Raw genomic sequence first — 19782 nt, 5'->3', positions numbered from 1 at the left:
GTACAGCTTGAGGGGTAATGAAGACCCAATAGTGGAGGTACCTGATGCAGAAAGCCTTTTCCGTGTCCTTTAGGGGATTACAGAAAGGTTGGCAGTGCAGGAATTCGTGAGGACTTGAATGAGAAATGTCTCCCGTAAGAGCATGAATGGAAATAGTTGGCCAATGATGCTGGCACTGTTTACGGGGAGGTTATGGAACTTTTAGAACATCAAGTCTTGTGAGAGGAAGTATGTCATTGGCGGTGGGCTTTGAGAGTGTAGATAGCCTTGCAGGCCACTCTTTTAGCTTCCTCTGTGAGGCTGAGGTGTGATCTCTCAGCTTTCTGGTCTGCACACCTGTTGCCACGCCTCCCCACCATTATGATTAGCCCCCTGGAACCGTAAGTCCAAATAAACTCTTCCTTCTACCAGTTGTCTTGGTCATGATATTTTACCATTACTAAAGAGCAATTACTACAAGAAGAGAACACTGCAGTTTAGACTTTCCGATGTTCTGTGCCATCTCGGGTAGTGTTTTATAGAGCCATGTCTTAGGATTGCGATGAAACACCATGACCAAAAGCATGTTGTTTATCACTGAAGGAAGTCAGGACAGGAACTCAAAACAGTACAGGAACCTGGAGGCAGGAGCTGATTCAGAGGCCTTGGAGGGGTGCTGCTTTCTGGCTCGCTTCTCATGGCTTACTTAGCCTGCTTTCTAATTGAACCCAGGACCACCAGCCCAGGGAGATGGCACCACCCATGAGGGGATGGGCCCTTCCCCATCAATCACTAATTGTGAAAATGTCCTAAAGACTTGCCTGCAGCCTGATCTTATGCAGGCATTTTCTCAGCTGAGGTTTCTTCCTCTCTGAGGACTCTAGCTTGCGTCAAGTTGACATAAAACTAGTCATCACAGAGCAGTGTATAAGAAACCCAGTTCTCAAGACAGCCTGACTGTGATGGTTTCTCTCATCAATTTGACAGGCCCTAAAATCACCTATGACATGTTTGTGAAGGGTTTAATTTACTGGAAAGACTGACCCTAAATGGGACCACCCTATGGGTTCCAAAGTACACAACAGGGAGAAACAGGTTGAGCAGCAGCGTTCATCCCTGTCTGCTTCCTGACTGTGGATGCCACGTGACCAGCTGCTCACAGTCCTGCCTCCATGACTCCCTCACCCGAATGGAACAGTCCCCTCAAACTGTGAGTTAAACCCTTTCTTCCTTAAGCCACCTTTGTCAGATGTTCGTCACAGTGTTGACCAAGGGGGCTAATACAGTGCCAGCTTCACCTGTCTGCAAATGTGGGGATTTACAATTCTCATACGTAGCGGAGATCCCACAGAGCATCACATCTGGCTTGGATTCCAGAGTGTTAGCACCTAGGCTTTGAACTGCCTCTTGTGATGTTACCTTTATTACTGATACCATTTGTTTGAGGTGTTTGAATCTCATCCGAGTTCTTCCTGAAGGGTTCAAAGCCTTTGCAAAACTTAGCTATGAGAGGACTTGGAAAACCAAGACTAAGAATTGCTTGGGCATTTGGTTCCTTCAAGCGACTCCAGATTAGAGGTGTTGGTGTCCAGAAATTGACTTGCTAAGGTGTAAATTGTACAACAACAGAAAAGGCCGTTTGTGAAGCAACGGGCAGTCAGTTCACCAGAAACTGGCTCCCCTGCTGCTCTGCTAAGTCCAAATCCACCCTGGAGTGACCCCAATTCTTCCCTGGCCCTGTGTAAAACTGACACTAATAGTTTGAAGTAAGGCTTATGCCTCATTTGTCTTTGGATTCTTAAGCACATTAGGTAAATGAGTATTTAAATAATTAGCTTCTATTTAAGTGGGTCTGTCATAAATAACACAGGTTAATTCTTTTTTTCCTGTGCATCTTTACATTTATTAGTGTGTGTGTTCATGTGTCCAGATACAATGTGTATATGTGTACATGTGTGCTGAGACCAGAGGTCATTCTTGAGTACGGTACTTTAGGCACCATTGGCCCCTTTTGGGCCTGGAGCATGCTGATTGGGTCAGGCTACTGCCATTGATCTCAGCCATCTGCCTACTTCTCCTCGTCATTGTTGGGATTACAACTCCGTGCCACCATATTTGGCTTTCCTACATGCATTTGAGGATCAAACTCAGCTCCTTATGCTTGCTAGGGCATCTTCCCAGCCCCAAGTTTCTCTGTTTAAGTTGTCATCATTTCAGTCACAGTAAAGTTGTCACTAGAGTGACATCATTTCTCGCACCCCTTCCAACAAATCCTGGATTTGTTGTGTAATGAGTCTTTCTCTGTCCCACCAGCCAGCTCCCAAATCATGACAAGGAGACTTTAATTATAAAAGCGTGGCCTTAACTTAGACTTGTTTTTAACTATCTCTTATAACCTGAATTAACCAGTTTCTATGAATCTGTGTTCTGTCGTGTACTTCCCATCCCACTTCCTTCGTGTCTCCTCGAGTCTCTGACTTTCTTCTTCCCAGAGTCCTCTCTGTCCCCGGAAGTCCCGCCTAACCTCTGTCTAGCTATTGGCCATTCATTATTTTGTTACGCCAATCACAGCAGTACATTTTCACACAGTGTACAAATCTCCCACAACCTTTGGGTGTTATTAAAACCTTTACTGATCTGCCATTTAACTTGAATTTGCTTTTCTATTGAGGCTGAACAGTTTTCATTATATTCTTCATTTGAGTTCTTTTTTATTCTTACTAACCTTGAACTCCTGATGATCCTGCCTCTAAGTTTGAGTGTTGGGATTATAGGCATGTATCACGCACGTAACTTTTCATTATATTCTTGGCTATTTGTGTTGTTTTTTTTTTTCTGAAAAATTTTTGACTATCCTTTTTTTCCTTTAAGATACATAATGTAATATATTTATAAACATTATGATATCATATTCCATTATGTATCACATATTACTTGATGTAATATAGCCCAGGCTGGTCATGAACTCACTCTGTAACCCAGGAAGTCCTGAACTTGTGATCCTCGTAAGTCTACAGCTATAGAAATAGACTGCCACATGTCGCATCCAAGGTCTTTTCTGTCAGTCCAACGTGTGTAGGAATTTTTATTAGGTGTTATGGACTCCTCCTTATCTGTTGTAGCTATTGTTAAGGTGAAGAGCTTTGAGGGCTGGTCTTACAGGACAGCTGGGGTCACTGGAATACATGTTCTCAAGTCTTTCATGGAGAGTCTAAACCTGGGCAGTGCAGCAGGTGCTTGTGTGCTGTACGGGAGACTTTCTGAATTCATACTTTGGGAAAAGGATCGGCCTTGCTTTCTTGTGTTTATTATAAGGCAGCAGTTCTCAACCTGTGGGCTGAGAGCTCCTTGGGGGCTTGAAAGATCCTTTTACAGGGGTCGTCTAAGACCATCAGAAAACAGATATTACATTTCATAATTCATAACAGTATCACAATGGCAGTTGTGAAATAATTTTATGGTTGGGGGTCACCACAGTATGAGGAACTGTATTAAAAGGTCACAGCGTCGGGAAGTTTGAGAACCACTGCTGTATGGTGTTGGTTTCCATAAAGTCTCTGTTCAGTCTCACACTTACTTCCTGTTTGTGGGTTGCAGCAATGCTTGCTCCCTTCCATCTTTTTAATAGGTGGTTTCCTCTTACAACTTTTTATGTAGATGGTTAGCTGCAACTTTCTACTGCTTTACAAGCCAAATCAATTCCTAGCAACGTAGGTTTCCTTCAGGGTTCAGTCACGAGCCTTTAGGATGTTGTAGCATGGAGGACCCTCCTATATGGGGTATGGGATTCACTGTGGGGCAGGTAGTTCTGCTGGGGGCGGGGCGACTGGAGAATGGTCTTCTCCACTCAATAGGTCCCTCAGGCTAGTTTTGTGAAGAAGACTAAGTCTCAAAGTCAGGACATCTGTTTCTTTTAGGTTATAATGAGAACCACTACTGCAAATCTGTGGGCTGTTTATGTCAACTCAACCAGTACATTCTTTCCCTGTGGGAGCCGAATTATATTTAGCAGATTGCTTGGTGGACATGGAATCTAAGGTTGTGCATTCAAATATCCAGCGGTATCCTGGTCTGCCCACCCTGGTGTTCCTTTCCCTGTGACATTGTACCTGCTCAATGAGACCCTCTTCATTCTTAAGACCTCTGCTTAGAATTTTGTTTTCCCAAGAAGCCCTGACCCGGCCAGGCTAGGCCAAAAATGATGGCACATTTCATAAGAATGGACCCTGTATCCAGTTCCACTCTGGGTCCCCATGGGTACAACACAAACAAAACAAGAACTGGATTGCCACACAAACAAACCAAGCTCTCCTGTGTGGGAGGAGATTCCCGCTAGCCAAGCCAGGGGAGTTCTTCTTAGGAAGGGAGTAAGGTGACCTGGAGGTGCGAGAGGGTTGGATCAGTCTCCTCACGCACGCAGCTTGTTTACCTGGCTCTTCTGTACCAGGATGACTTCACACAGATCGTCCAGCTGGATGGCTCCTCGCTTTGGCCCTCCCTCTCTGGCTTTTTTCATCCCGGACCTGGACATGAGCTCCCTTCTGTTTCTCACGGCCTGCAGAGTTGGAATCAAGGCTTTGATTACTTCATATCATTGTTATCCCGGCTTGTCCTCTTCTCATGAGCCGGCAGCACCGCGTGCTGTTTCCCAGTGGAGCCTTCATAGAACCGTGTGGCAGTTAGGCTAGTGGAGGTAACCGGGGACAATGGAGCCCGGACACCATCTTTTTGACCTCTAACTCCACCCTCTTCTATAGCTCCCTGGGCATAGTAGTCGCTTGGTAAGGATTTGTGCAATGAAGAAATCGAGGAATGATGTTCCTTATTTGTACTGATTGATGTCCTAGGCTCAGCAGGCCTCCTCTCCTGACTCCAGTGTAGGCTTTGCAATGTCCTGGGGATGGCCATGTGCTGTGGGTGCATTCATTCTGTGTTATTTTTCTAGTGCAGTTGCTAGCTCTGTGTCTCATTCTCCTTCCTGCGGATGGTAGGTGGCCTGTGGGACACGGGTAGCTCTCGATGAGAGGTGTGGCTCTGTGGACCCGCCTGCATTTTCTCAGCCTTTCATTGTTCTCCCTGGTGGCTGACAGTGTCTCTGCGTTTCTCTCAAGCTGGGGGCCCAACTCCCTGTTTATTCCTTCCTGAGAAGCATGAGAGCTTCCTTAAGGTTAAGAACATGGGCCACACACGTGGACCTTCTCAAAGATGGTGTCTGTGGTCCTTCTGCACAGCCTAGCCTTACTTCCGAGACTGTTTGGGATATTAGACTTTAAATTCACAAGAGCAGGGACTCTGCTTATCTTCCCAACATTGTACCTTTCTTTCTCTGAGTATTTTGTACTCAAGTGTGCTTGTTGACTATAACGAATGAGTGAGTTAATCAATGTGGCTGAGCAAGTTTGACAAGAGGTCTGTGAATCCTAAGAACATACTACGTAAAATAATTGTTTTAAGTTGTGGAAATTACTTATAAACTTGAAACCAAAACAAAACAGAGACTCACGTAACCTGAGCTGGCCTCGAACTTCCTACGTAGCTAAGGATGACTTTGAATTCCTAATACCTCTTTCTACTGCTTCCCCCCAAATGCTGTGATTATAGGTATGTGTCGCTAGGCCTGGTTTATGCAGTGCTAGGGAACAAACTTAAGACTTTGTGCAGGCTGGGCAAGCATGCTACCAACTGAGAGACATTGCCAGCCCGTGTGTGTATTTTTCAACTAAAATACTACAATCAATATGAGAAAATAGAAAGAAAAAGTCAAATAAATCTTTCTATTCAGATGACATGTGAATATTATTTTGGTTATTTCTTGCAAATCCCTTTCTTGCTTCATACCTCAGTCCCAGTGTCCATTTCTGCTACTAGCCTGCTCCTTCACTCTCTTTTGAACTTACTTTATAACACGCTTCTCACCTGCATGGGGCATTCCTACTCTAGCCTTCTCCTTTATCTTTTGCATGGATTGAAACCTCTGGCTCTTTGGTTTATCATCATTGAACTGGAACCCGGAGAGTCACCAGCCAGCTGATACTGGGTGCTGTCTCGACTGTCCCAGGCGCCTCTCCCTGGATTTTATCCCTGTGGCTTCTGGATCAAGTTCTAGGCCGTGGCAGGGTGTGTGGAAGCATCCTGATCAGCCATACTTATATGCTATGATAGTTCTTGATAGTTCCAAGATAGTTTTGCTAGCTGAACTGGGAGATTACATGAGTTTTCCAATGAAAACACAGAAGGCAGCACCCACATCTGAACGCACTGTGTGCCGCTTCTATAACTCTTTGCCATTGCCACAGGAGGAGCAAGCTCATTTTCAGTTTCCGCTATTGAACTCCCTAAGTTGTTTTTGTTATTGGCATAAGAAATGTTTGACCAAATCATGTGGCATCTTTGGACATTTAGTCTCCTAAGGTAGGAAATGGTATTTTCTTAATGTGAGAAAACATAGTAGGTGAAGAACAGTTGGGGGCAGTGTGATTTCTGCTTATTTCAGGGTCCCAGGCACTGTCACTGGGGAGGGAATCTAGGAGTGTCCTTATCTTCTAATAGCTATGACTTAAGCCTTCCAAACTGTCTCGCTATTGAAGAGAGCAGAGCAGAGGTTCCGTAGGGCTCATTCTCACATTCTGCAAGTGTTTGGTATTTCTCTATCTCTTCTCACTCATTGCTTAAAAATATTAATGTTTGCTTTAAATTGTTAGTTCAGAAAGCATTTAAAAACTTTAGCCTTTTGGAACTTGTTGTTTTTACCTCTTTTCTAGAACCCTTCGCTTCCTTCGTGGGTCTTTTAACACTCTTTTTCCTCTACTTCCGTCTTTGTGATCAAGTCTTCCCAGGTGAACCTTTTGCCTTTCACACAGAGGCAGTCTCTGTTGCATCTCAGGATCCATAGGCCCCTAGCCTCTGAAAACTGCCTTCATTGAGTTGGGGATTTTTTTTGCTTTTGGGAACACTTGAATGATAGTAAAGCAGGCTCCAGCGAAGGCTGCTACCATAATATAAAGTGTAGGAGAGAAATCTCTACAACGACCAGTCTATCTGTGGCAGGAAAGCCAACTTCCTCTGCTGGCACTTACCTTGATGGAGGTCAGAGGATCACCCCAGCATCATGACGTCTACATAGTATCCCTCTGTCGATCCGCCACAGTGTCCCAAGGAGTAGAAAACTCCTTAGGCAGTACGGAAGAGACTGCGGTAAAGAATGATGTCTTTGTATCTGTTTTTTCTTATAACGTTATATTTTCCAAATTTAGGAGGAAAGAGACTGTGGTTTGTGGTCTCTGTTCCTAGAATGTGCCTGGATTGCACTTCACCATCCATATCCTGAGATATCTTGGATATACTGAGATAGAAGGAAGGGGATGGGGCAGGACGGAGACACTAGGCCACATGTGAAGTGTGAGGGCAAAATCCTTTAGCCTTCATTAGGCTCTCCATGAGAAACAGGAAATGGGTATCCCTCTTCTTCCTTTCTTCACTCTCTCAGGACACAGGGCTCGATAGTGCTTCTGAAACTTTGTGTCTCTGGGCTTTTATTGATAACACAAAATCTGATTGGGTAAGTCTGGGGTGGGGCCCAGAGTCTTCATCTCCAAGGAGGCCCAGACTCCTGGTCTAGGGCCTGTGCATTTGATGCAGCTTCACCCAAAACATTATATTAATATTAACTAACATAATAGGATATTAATATCCCAAGGCTAGACATTGCCCTCCAGCACCAAGGTGCCACAGGGGAATAGTATTTGAGACTTCCTCAGTCACGTGCCTCCTCAGAATAGGTGTGGGGCCTTTGGATCAGCAGGTGCCCATTCCCAGGTCCTAGGTCTCAGAGTGAGCGCATCTCTTCAGTCTGGAGCGCACACCATGAGTGAGCACATCCTTCACTTCGGTAGTGTCAGAGGTGATGGGTTGATCATGTTGCCCACCTCAGTTCTGGTGTGAGTCACAGGGCGAGCATGTGGGCTGTTGGGTGAGTGAGTCTTGGGAAGCTGCATGGCGGGCATTCTCGCTTCCATCTCTCCCTAGTTCTGTGGATCACAGACACTACGGCAGAGGAGGAGAGCGAAGGGAAAGGAGAGGCACAGGGCCCAAAACAGAGTGTATGACCATTTCTCACCGTCCAGCTGCACCTTGGGGCCTTTATACCCCCGGTCTACTCATGGGTCTTCTGCCCTGGCAGATGGCTGTCACTCTCTCCTCCACCCCCTTTCTCTCTGCTTCCCAACCTTAGAATTATGCCCTTATGGGTGGGTATTAGTTACAAAGCCCAAAGGTGAGGTATTCATTTTCATCTCATTTTATATTATCTTACCTTCAGCTGTTTTCCCCCCACTTTGCTTTTTCCCTTAAGTCTCTGAGACTTCCTGAGGAACTGATTGTGTTTGTAAGGTATGTGTATTTATTATGTCTGTTTCTTGTGGTCTGCTCTTCGGTGCACCCAGTCCTTCTGTGGTGTTGCATGGACGTCATGTACAGACCTGAGTTCTGTTTTCTCTTTGCCCTCCAGATGTTTATTCTTTTCAAGAAGAGGGACCTGTTTTGGATCCTCATTTGGCCAAACACTTAGCACACTTCGGGATTGACATGCTTCATGCGAATGGGGTGAGAACATCTTTTGTCTCTAATTCTACACTGTGTCTGTGGTGAGCGGGGGTGGGGGGCGTCTTTAATTTATTTAATATAGAATTCTACTAATGTGCATCTCTGTAGATTTAGTTTTATTTGTTGCAGTAGTTTGCTAAATTTAGTTGATTAGCATTTTATTTGGGTTACCAACTTAGAATTTTGTTGTTTATCATGTTATGGGTTATTTGGGGGTTTACTCACAGATATTTTGTTTTAGATGCATAAATCCCTCTTTATTTTTCACTAAAGAGAGAAAGTACTAGATAATGGCCTTTAAAATAATACGTGACTTACATCACTTTAATTATCTTCCCAAAGGGAATGAGGGCTGCTGGGTAGTGGCTGGCGTAAAATGGTTGAAGCTTTGCTTCACTGCTTGATTCGGCTTGGTGATGGGTTAGTTTTGCCTGTGAGGTATGTTTCAGTGTGAGACTGTATTTTCTCTCTCCCAGGCCAGCACTGTGTCTGTATGCTCTTGTGATGCTTGGCTCTTTCTCCTTCCTACCCATCTTTTCACTTACTCACCCTTTCATTTCCTTCCTCTCTCAGGTGCTTGGAAGCCTCACTGGGTTCCTTTCACCTTTCTCTCTCCCTTTCTTGCCCTTTTGTTTACTGTAGGTCCCATGTTGTTCCCTTATCTTGCTACCTGGGGTTTGTTTGTTTGCTTTTAGTTTACAGGAGCATCTCATGCAGCCTGGGCTGTATAGCTGAAAATGTCCTTGAACTTCTGATCTTCCAGCCTCACCTTGGGAGTTTGGGGATTACAAGTGTGCACCATGCCCAGGCTATGTAGTGCTGTGTAGTTGGTTGTTTTATTTATTCTTTACTCTTTTGGCTTTTTTTTGGGAGACCCGCCACCCAGCTACCAAATAAATACTTGCATGGAGTCTTTTTCTTTCTTAAGAATACTCAGCCTTAGCTTGGCTTATTTCTAGCCAGATTTTCTTTACTAAAATGATCCTGTTTATCTTTTGCTTCTGGGATTTTATCTTTCTCTATTTTTGTATATATTTTCTTTACTTCTTACTGTTTGTCTGGCTGTGTGACTGGGTGGCTGGCCTCTTCTTTTCTTGCTCTTTCATCCCCTCTCCTCAGACTTCTCCTCCTGTTTATTCTCTCTCCCTGCCAGAACTGCCTATCCTTTCTCCTACCTTGCTATTGGCTGTTTAGCTCTTTCCTAGATCAATATAGTGTCTCAGATAGACAAAGTAACACAACTTCACAGAGTTAAACAAATGCAACATAAAAGAATGCAACACATTTTGCATCATTAAACAAGTGTTCCACAGCATAAATATGTAACACATCTTAAAATAATATTCTGCCACAGTGCTGGGGATGGAACCCAGGACTTCATTCATGCTGTGCAATGTTTGAGCTGCATCCTTCATGTGTTGGCTTCTCTTTTTCATATGCCTCTTGTCTCTTTCCTTCTTGTTCTTTCTCTTTCATGGACAAATAAACCAAACCAAACCAAAATAGATCAAATCAAACCAAACCAAACCAAACCAAGAAAACCAAAACCCAAAACCCAAAACCCAAAACTTTTTCATGGTTCAAAAAATTTATATATATATATATATATATATATATATATATATATATCCTTTTGTATATATATATTTATCCTTTTAGATAATTTTAAGTATACTGTAATTATACTGTTTTGTGGCATTAAGTACATTTACATTTTTATATAGTTGTATTAGCCACATGCTGAGAAGACAGCTGTTGGGGTCCAGCCTTGATGGGCTCATATGTTGCAAGGTAGGGGCATGTGGGTTAGAAGAAATGTTAGGCAGATTAAACAGAGATACAAAAGCTAGGTGCTGTGTGCCTCTGAGCCAACTTTCCATTGAGAGAGTTCACAGATAACTAGATAACCATATGCAAGCAGATAATGCTTTGCGATATATGTTCCTATGGCTACAATATCTCCTGATAAAAGAGTGGAGAATGACCAAGAAGGGATGGCTTTTGAGATTGCTCTAGGATGTCTTTAACAGCTTTTAGCTGCATCAAAATCCAAATTTGTCTCTATAAACATATTTAATCTAACAACTCATTGACATTATGTCCAGTTTTTTTCTTAGACAAGCTCTAACCTTTTTCTAATCATTAACATCTCCATAGTGAACTGAAGTAGTAAACAAACATTAACAGGTCAATACCATAATTCTAGTATGAAAATTAACAGTAAGTGCACAATTTGTCAAATCACAATTCTCTTAAATCTGTTCTAATTAAAAGACAAGGAAGTGTTGCTATGATGGGTGAGATATGAATCTTTTCCCTTTTCTGTAGTCCAATTGTGTTGCTGCTTTTAACTTTCAAAGAAAGTTGGAACTGTCCCAGTCTCTGCATAGCAGCAAAAACTTTTACGCCATTTCTCCTCATCTCTGAAGCGGGACTTCAGTCACTCTTTGCTCCATAATAGTGTCCCGTTGCTTTAACAAGTCTCTTTTCTCCAGAGGGGAAACTTTCTGAGGTCTCAGTTCTTAGGTCCTTTATTTCAACAACAGATTGAGCACCATACTGGCAAAATGAGTTATGTGTACCAAGATATAGTATGGATAAACTGCCAAATATTCAGTCAACATTCTTGGGGTGGCTACAAAATCAATAGGATTCATTAAGGTCTGGAAGTTTGTGTAGTAGATCCTCCAAGAAGCTAGGAATTGCCAGCTATCACCGTGATCTCCCCTTCTTTCTCAGACTGCAGTGTGACATTAGAAGGGCAGGAAGGCAGGCTCAGCAGTCTCACTCAGACACTTTTGTGGGAGCACCAGTGGCTACGATATCATCAGAGCTGGCACCCTTCTGATGCACACACTGGACCAGATATTCAGAAAGTGGCTACGATGTCATCAGAGCTGGCACCCTTCTGATGCACACACTGGACCAGATATTCAGAAAGCCATCATACCTTATTCTCCTCCTGTGGATAAAAACACAGATATGCCTTCCACCCCATAATGAAACGGGGTCGGGTCCTTTCCACAATCCACTGCAAGGGTCTTCCCATTTTGTTTTAGTGATAGTCACTCTGGTGCCATCATGGCAAAACCTACCTGCAGCAGACTGCTCATGTGTGTCCCCGTTCAAGACGTTAGAGTCAAAAGCCATGGTTCTAGGCATTATGTGGCCACTGAGGGTATAATTTGCCTGTTTTTATCTTTAGAAGTGTTTTCAAGGAGCCATGGGCATGCTCCACAATTCCTTGTCCTTGAGGATTATAAGGAATACCTGTTTTGTGTTCAAAATCCCATTGGGAACAAAATTGCTGACATGCTTTATGAAAATACCCAGACCCATTATCTGTCTTTACAATTTTAGGAACTTCCATATATGAAAAACACTTTAAGCAACGATTTATTACATGCTTAGTGGCTTCTTCAGTCTCTGCAGAGGCTGTTAAGAAACCTGAATGTGTATCAATTATCACATGCACATATCTTAATTTGCTAAATTCTGCAATGTGAGTAATATCCATTTGCCACAAATGATTAGGAAGCAAGCCTTGAGGATTTACTCCCAGATGAGGTATAGATAAGTATTGTTGGCAGATATCACATTAACAATCTGGCGAGCAATTTCTCTTGTTAATCCAAATTGATTTCTTAAACTTTATTTTGATGATGTATAGCATGTGATTGCTAAGCAAGTTCAACCTGAGATAAAACGATCACCTGAGTAGATTTCTCAGCTAAAGCATTCCCTCAGACAATGGACCAGGAAGATTTGAATGTGTTCTTACATGATGGCATCTTGGATTTGCTGGAATAGCATCTTAACCTGATTATTACTCGTCCTAATCCCTGAAACTGTTTCTATTATCTGAAGAACTTTAAAAATGTACTGACTGTCAGTATAAAAGTTCAATGCCTTATCTGCAGAAAGCTGTAATACTACAGCAACATCTCACAGCTTGGCTATGTGAGCTGAGGCTGGATCTGTCTGCACTACATATCCCTTACCATCAACAACATATGCTGCTCTTCCATGCAAGACCCATCTGTAAAATTAACATAGCGTCCTTTAAGGGATTGTTCAATGCAATTTTTTTTTTTTTTGGAAAATAGAGAAATGTAGTTATGTGAATTGCAGCAATCGATCAGCTGGGAAAAGATTGTCAATTTAGCCTACAAATTGAGCAAATGTAATTGCCCAAGAAGCATTATTTTGAAATAGCCAATCAATCTGTTGCTTAGTGTAAGGAGCATTGATCACATTAGGTTCCCTACCAAAATATTATCGTCTAGATTCCATCTGGCTTTTCTGTACTAAACAAGCTACTGTTTCAAAATAAGGGTTAAATACCGTGACCGGTAAAATGGGATGGTGAATCCATAAAAGAGTACAATTTTTGCCATAGTACTGTTATGGGAGTAAGTTTTGTAGATAATATACATGTTTGCCAATTAATATAATCATAATCATAATTAATACAATGTTCCTGCTGTTTCTGTATTGCATATCCCACCTGCACCATACCTGTCTAGCGGCATCTGTAACGTGTCTGGTGGAATTAGGGTCACACTGCTCCCCTTAAGAATTTTACTTAGTGGTTCAAGATCTCCCGTAGGGAATTTCAAATAAGGTCTCAACCACTGAATATTTCCTAACAATCTTTGAAAATCATTCAGAGGCTATAAGCTATCCTTCCTAATTTCCAATTTCTGATGTTTAATTTCTTTATGATATAACATATAACCTAAATACCGAAAAGGCGGTGCTTCTGGACTTTCTCTGGGACAGTAACTGTGTGGGAAAGACTCTGCTGAAGCTGTCTGTGTGTCTCAAGCAAAACTCCTTCCTCTTTATGGGCAAGTAGGATATCAGCCATATATTGGATGATATAAACTTGTGGAAATTGATCTCTGACATTTTGTATAGGCCGAGCCACAATTTTCTGGCATAGCGTAGCACTGTTTGCTGTACCCTGAGGCAAGATGCTGCAATGATATCTTCTCATTGGCTCCTTGAAATTAACTGATGGAATTCTAAGTGCAAATCTTTGACGGTCTTCGGGTACCAGAAGGATGGTATAAAAACAATACTTTAAATCTAAAATAATTTTATAGGTGTCTTTTGGTATAGCTGTAGGAGAGGCAACCTAGGCTGTGAAGCTCCCATTGGCTGCATGGTCTCATTAACCTCTCTTAAATCTTGTATCAACCTCCATTTTCCTGATTTCATTTTAATTACAAAAATAGGAGAATCCCAGGGGGAATTGGAGGGCATAATGTGATCATTATCCAACTGTTCCTGAACTAACCGCTGGGCAGCTTGTAATTTCTCTTCTGTTAGAGACTGCTGATTTACCCATATAGGCTTTCCAGTCACTTTTCCAGACAATTGGGTCTGCGTGGAGTGCAGGCTTTTAGTGACCTCTTCTGAAATACCCTAATCCTGCCCTGGGAGGCCTCTGCTAGGTGTGATAGGCTCAATCCTTGCCCTGCCCTTGATTGGGCAATACTGTTTCTAGAACATTTGATTAGCAATAACTGTGTTGGGGGAATATAAATATACTCCCATTTGGGTCATAATGCCCCACAAATCTGCAGTAAGTGAGGAACAATGTGTGGCTGGAAAGTTCCTTCATGACTGTTTCCATCTCTCCAGGAAGGCTCATTGCTGCTTTGTTCAGGATTTTGAGTTTGACTAATCCCTTGTAACTGTGCAATAGTCACCGTTTTAGGCCACCTCGAAGCCCATTGACTGGCAGTTATAACAGAAATATCCACATCAGTATCCAGAAGAACAGAAAAGCTTTCTCCATTTATAAGCCAAGTGAGTTCTGGTCGCTGTGAACCTGTGGCTTGTAGCCAATAGGCATCAGATGAACCAAATCCAGAATCTCTTCTCTTACTTCCCTTAACTCAATTTCTAGTTTGCATTTAGGAAGTGAAATTAATTGTTCAAGTCTTTTGCCTTTGTTTACCACAGAAATTCCATTAGGTGAGTGAGTCATAACCTTGATTTCTCCTTCAAAATCAGCGTTAATGACTCCAGGAGCAACAAGAATCCCTTGCATAGTGGTGCTACTTCTCCCCAGTAACAATCCTACATTGTAGGAGTTAAAATGGTATAAATGGAAGAGCTGATTTTGAGCCCTGCACTGCCTGGGGTTGCTCTGCATTCATCCTGAATGGATTTCTTTGCAGGAGAACAGACTGCTGGATCACCCCATAGATTTGTCTCAGGCTGGAGGCAGGCCCTTCTGCTCATCTGGAGAGGATTCCCTTGGACTTCTTTTTTAGATCTGCATTTGTTAGTCTAATGTTTTCTTGTCCTGCATCTTCAGTGTAATCCCAGTTCCTTCCTCACCCCTGGGCTTACTCTCCTATCAGGATACTGCTTGAAGTCCTGGAAGACCCCACCTGAAGCAGCTTCCTGGAGTCCTTGAGTCCCTTCTTCTCTCTGGGCCTTGATTGCTTTGTCCGGAGAGATTTACGAACATCTTCAACTGTCCTTTCCTGTAAAGCAGTGTGTATAACCAGTATCTGAACACATCTGAATATAATCAGAGATGTCATCTTTCTTTCTAAAAGGCAGATTTACCTATTGCTTTAGCATTCTCATATGCTCGATTCCCTGAGGCTGTGGCCCACAGCTGTCTGCTAGGCTGGAGCAGCTAGCTGCATTCTGAGCATGGCCGTCCTGCCAGGAACTGGGGATCTTGGCCCTCAGGTGTCTTCTGGGCTAGTGGTGGCAGCGGCTGCTTGCAAAGTCAGCTGCAGTGTGGGCTGAGCGCACCACTTTTACTTCTCCGAACCCAAGAACGGTCTGAAAATGGTGGCGACTATGCCACTATTGTAGGGGAGGAAGATTTACAAAATCTACGGATTCTTAAGATTGCTGTCCTTGTTTCTGCTCTATCCCAGTTCTCCAAGCTTTCAAAACATACCCAAGAAAATATGCAGACAGCGCTGAATACTATTTCTTGTCCCGTAGCTAGTTATATACAATTTTACTCCTGATAGATATCATTGCCTTTTTACCTTAAACTTATTTGTGCGCTCATCTTTACTTCTACACCTGTGGTGTCCAACATGCTCTCCCTTATACACATCTGGGCCACACATCTGGGCTCCATCTGTAGTAGCCACCCATTGTGGGGATATCTGTCGGGGTCCGGCCTTAACAGGTTCATATGTTCCAGGGTAGGGGCATGTGGGTTCGAAATGTTAGTCAGAGAAAACAGAGATACAAAAGAAACACAGAGACACAGGATAGTACCGGGATTGCAACCCAGTGAATGCTGAATCCACCCGTGTTTATTTCTAATGATCTTTAAATACCCCGGTCCAAAAATGGGGAAGAAAACAAAAGACTTGTTTTTTTAATGATACAAGAAATAAACAAAGTGATTACCATCTTCATACCCAAAGCACCAAGTAACCACACCCTAGGTCAAGATATTCTGTTAGTAGCCACACTTTTAAGTTAAATCTCCCGTCAATAACCTTGAAGGAACAAGACTGGGCTTAAACTCTGCTGACCTTTAGTCGAGGTGGAATGGATCCACGTCTACGGGCCCCCACATGTAATCATCATTGCCTCTTAATATTTTTAAGTAGATTGTTTATGTCCCCCATATAATTAGAGGAAAATGGCAGAAATAACCATTTGCATTAGAAATAATGCATGGACATAAGTTTTGATCGTGAACCCGTTTAAAACCCTTTACTTTCCTCTCTCTTTCATGATGTCTCAGACAGAGAATGGACTCCGGGACAATGACATCAAGCCAAGAGTCAGCGAGTGGGAAGTGATCCAAGAGTCAGGGACTAAGCTGAAGCCCATGTATGGACCAGGGTACACGGGCCTGAAGAACCTGGGCAACAGTTGCTACCTCAGTTCTGTCATGCAGGCCATCTTCAGCATCCCAGAGTTCCAGAGAGCGTAAGTGTGGCCCCGCTGCTGACGGGCCACTGTGCTGCCAGTCTCCCTGGGCCGGTCCATTCTGTGCGCTTGGAAACCCATTGCTCTTGCCCTGGGGATTCTGCTGTCGCGGTAGGAGTGTGACTTCTCATCCTGAGGCCCAGTGAGAGCTCTCATCCAGTATCACAGGATGGGGTGAGATGAGGGGTGCTTGGAGATTGGGCAACACCTCGCAATCCGTCGTCGTGGCTCTCAGACCATACCTGTGCTAAGAATATGTCAGCCATCCATCTTCACAGGACACCTGCCTGATCATTTCTCTAGGTGGGCCAGTAGAGGGCTAGGGACATCTGTTCTCCAGAGGGGAATTTTGTGGAGAATTTTAGGTTATTATTTTTTGTTACTGGGAGTGTGGTTCCCGGGAATCCTGGGCTACTAGGTGTGGGTCTGCCATCAGAAAAGGGTGGGACTCGATCAAGCTCCTAGAGACTGGTGTAGTGATTTGATAGCACCACATTTAATATGTGGCATTGCATATGTTCCATTAATTATTTTTATGATAGCTATCCTCTATCCTGAGTTGGAAACTTTGACTCTTTAGGTAGACATTCTGAACATACCGAATTAGGGTGCTTCCTAATTCTGCTGGCCTCTTTCCCCTGTGCCTCCCCACACAAGTTGCTGTGTCTGTAGGTGTTTTCTGCATTGGGCTGTGCTCAGGACAAGAAGCCCTGCAGCTCAGGATTCTGGAGTGGGTAGGTTTCCACACTGGGTTAAGTATGGAAGAGGACATTCAGATAGTCTGAATAGCAGAGAGCATGCTGGGAGCAGCACACGGTGGTATCTTTTCCACATGGAGCTGAAACCCTAGTGGTTACACGGTGCTTCACTAAGTGTTCGTCAGCTCGGAGAGTCTTTCCTCTCAGAACTCAGTACTTAGCCATTCATTACTGTTTTCTGCCTTTGAAAATATATTGTCAATTTTCCACATGTACTTTTCCACTCTTCAGTAAAGAACTAGCTGTGTTATGTTTGTGTGTGTGTGTGTGTGTGTGTGTGTGTGTGTGTGTGTGTGTGTGTGAGAGAGAGAGAGAGAGAGAGAGAGAGACAGAGACAGAGAGACAGAGGGAGAGAGAGACAGAGAGAGAGAGAGAGAGACAGAGAGAGACAGAGAGAGACAGAGAGAGAGAGAGAGAGAGACAGAGAGAGAGAGAGTAAACTCGGGTCTGATATCTGGCCTGAGGGAACACACAAAGACAGACACTCGGTAGATGAGCATCAACATAGTTATGAAGGTGTTCTATCCCAGGAAGGGGAAGGGAAGAAGGTCAGAGGAGATACACACCCCACTGACAGATGAATGGGAGGGATGGGAGAGAGGGGCAGAAAGTTTGAAGTTCTAGCTTGGGGAACTTTTTCAGAGGCATGTACCATGAATCCTATTATTTTTTTTATAAATTCTTACCCATGTTTCTGTCTTTTGTCATCTCTTGAGTATGGGTTAATCCGTTTGTCTTACCTGATGTATACTCCAAGGTTTCTTTTTGAAGTGCTCGTGAAATGCCTGTAGTGATATTTTGTTTATGTTTTAACAATTAAAGCTTGTCTGAAGATCAGAGTGCAGAGCTAAGCCACTCGAAGCCAGGGAGTGGTGGCGCACACCTTTAATCCCAGGACTCAAGGCCACCATGGTCTACACAAGATTGAATCTATCTATAAAGAGAAACAGAACTCACATAAAGATGTTTCTAGCACTTGGGAGTTGCACACCCTTAGTCCCAGCACTAGGGAGGTGGAGACAGGAGTGATGCATCTGGGCAGAGGGACGTATAGAAGGCGCGAGAAGACAACAGCGGGGCTGTCGGGTCTGGTGGAGAGCACAGCAGTGCACAGTCACTGAGGACAGGATTGCCCCTTGGTTTGTCTAAGCCTTGGTAGCGGTAAGAACTCTCTAGTGGGCCATGTCTGCTTTGCTTTTCTGATATTCAGCTTGAACCCCACTATCTGTCTCTGGATTTTTATTATTTGTGCTACAAATGCCCTTCTGAAAGGTGGCATATAGTTATTACTTATTTTAAACTACAATAGAAGAAACTTGTGCTCTTTCAAATTTCAGCATTTTTAGTGCTTTATTATCTAGGATTTTTTTTTCTATCTTGTGAAATTTGACAAATAACCGTATACTTTTTCTTTAACGAACATTTAACTCATGCTTGGATTTTGAATATGATATTTAAACCTCTTTCTGTTCTTGACCAGTTGGCACCATTACATTGGGCCTTTGATGGCATAGTCCATGGTGGCAGTAATGTGTGGTGGAGGAGACTCATTCATTTCCTCAGTGTTTTGTGTGGTGTGGAGAGGTCCCACCATCTCCTGAAGGGACTTCCCCGTGACTAACTTCTTCCCACTAAGACCCACCTCTTAAAGGTGCTACCACATCCCAATAATGCCACAAGCTGGAGAACCAGCCTTTAATGACATGTGGCCTTTGGGGACAGGCATTTAAGTGTTTCAGTGCATTTCCTGTTTGGTTGTTTGTAGTCATTTTTGAGACTACAGTGTGTAATGCAGTTCTCAAAAGGAATAGTGATAGCTTATGCTTGAGTCAAACGTGAGTGCCATGCATAAACAAAGAGACGTGCTCACTGTGGATTGGTCACTTTGTAGCTTTGGTTACAGAACAAAGAAGGTCATAAATCAGAGTATTTACCAGATGCATTATTGAGAACCACAGGCAGACATGTCCGAGCAAAGCAGACGAAGCTTCGCCATAGGTATAGATACTGTCTGATGACATTTTTAGCTTTTGCATTTGTAGAAACTAGTAGTTTGCTAAGAATACATTTTAAAGGGCTTAATAGTTCTAGTACGTTAGGTTAGACACATTACGTGGGTGGGTAAGGAATGACTTTCAAAGGGACTAAAAGTAGCTTAAGATAATTTAGCTTTGGCCTGCTGCATTTTAACTGTCCATAATCGTCAAGTTCAGTCATTTGCCTGTAGAGTGTTTAACACAGGTACGGCTCTTCTTTTTTCCTGCTGCCTTAAGTTTACAGATGACGTGAGCCTGTCCAGTTAATAGATGTGAATAAATGATTCTCCTTGTCAGACACTCTTACTGTAGGTGCTGCCTACAGGCTCTGGCTTCTCACAGCCTGCATTTTCGTACAGAATCTGGAGCCACAGATAATAACAAAGAATATAGGTAAACTCTGTAATTCCAGCTAGTGATGGAGGTTGAGAGGCTAAACATTCAGCAGGGAGCTGGGAGGGTGGGCTGCCATCCTT

General features: G+C 43.3%; 1 protein-coding gene across 4 annotated transcripts in view; it reads left to right on the top strand.

Moving 5' to 3' along the window:
* Positions 1-19782, top strand: part of Usp13 (ubiquitin specific peptidase 13) — a 116948-nt gene that overhangs the window by 49475 nt on the left and 47691 nt on the right. For all 4 annotated transcript variants that reach the window (XM_075951008.1, XM_075951009.1, XM_075951006.1 and 1 more), the window contains 2 exons: positions 8486-8580; positions 16325-16512. In XM_075951008.1, the coding sequence (XP_075807123.1) occupies positions 8486-8580; positions 16325-16512 (283 nt within the window). The remainder of the gene's footprint in view (positions 1-8485; positions 8581-16324; positions 16513-19782) is intronic.

The sequence above is a fragment of the Microtus pennsylvanicus genome, chromosome 16, assembly GCF_037038515.1.
Source record: "Microtus pennsylvanicus isolate mMicPen1 chromosome 16, mMicPen1.hap1, whole genome shotgun sequence".
Lineage (NCBI taxonomy): Eukaryota > Metazoa > Chordata > Mammalia > Rodentia > Cricetidae > Microtus > Microtus pennsylvanicus.
Note: the sequence above shows the minus strand (reverse complement) of the source record. Positions and strands in the feature narration are given on the sequence as shown.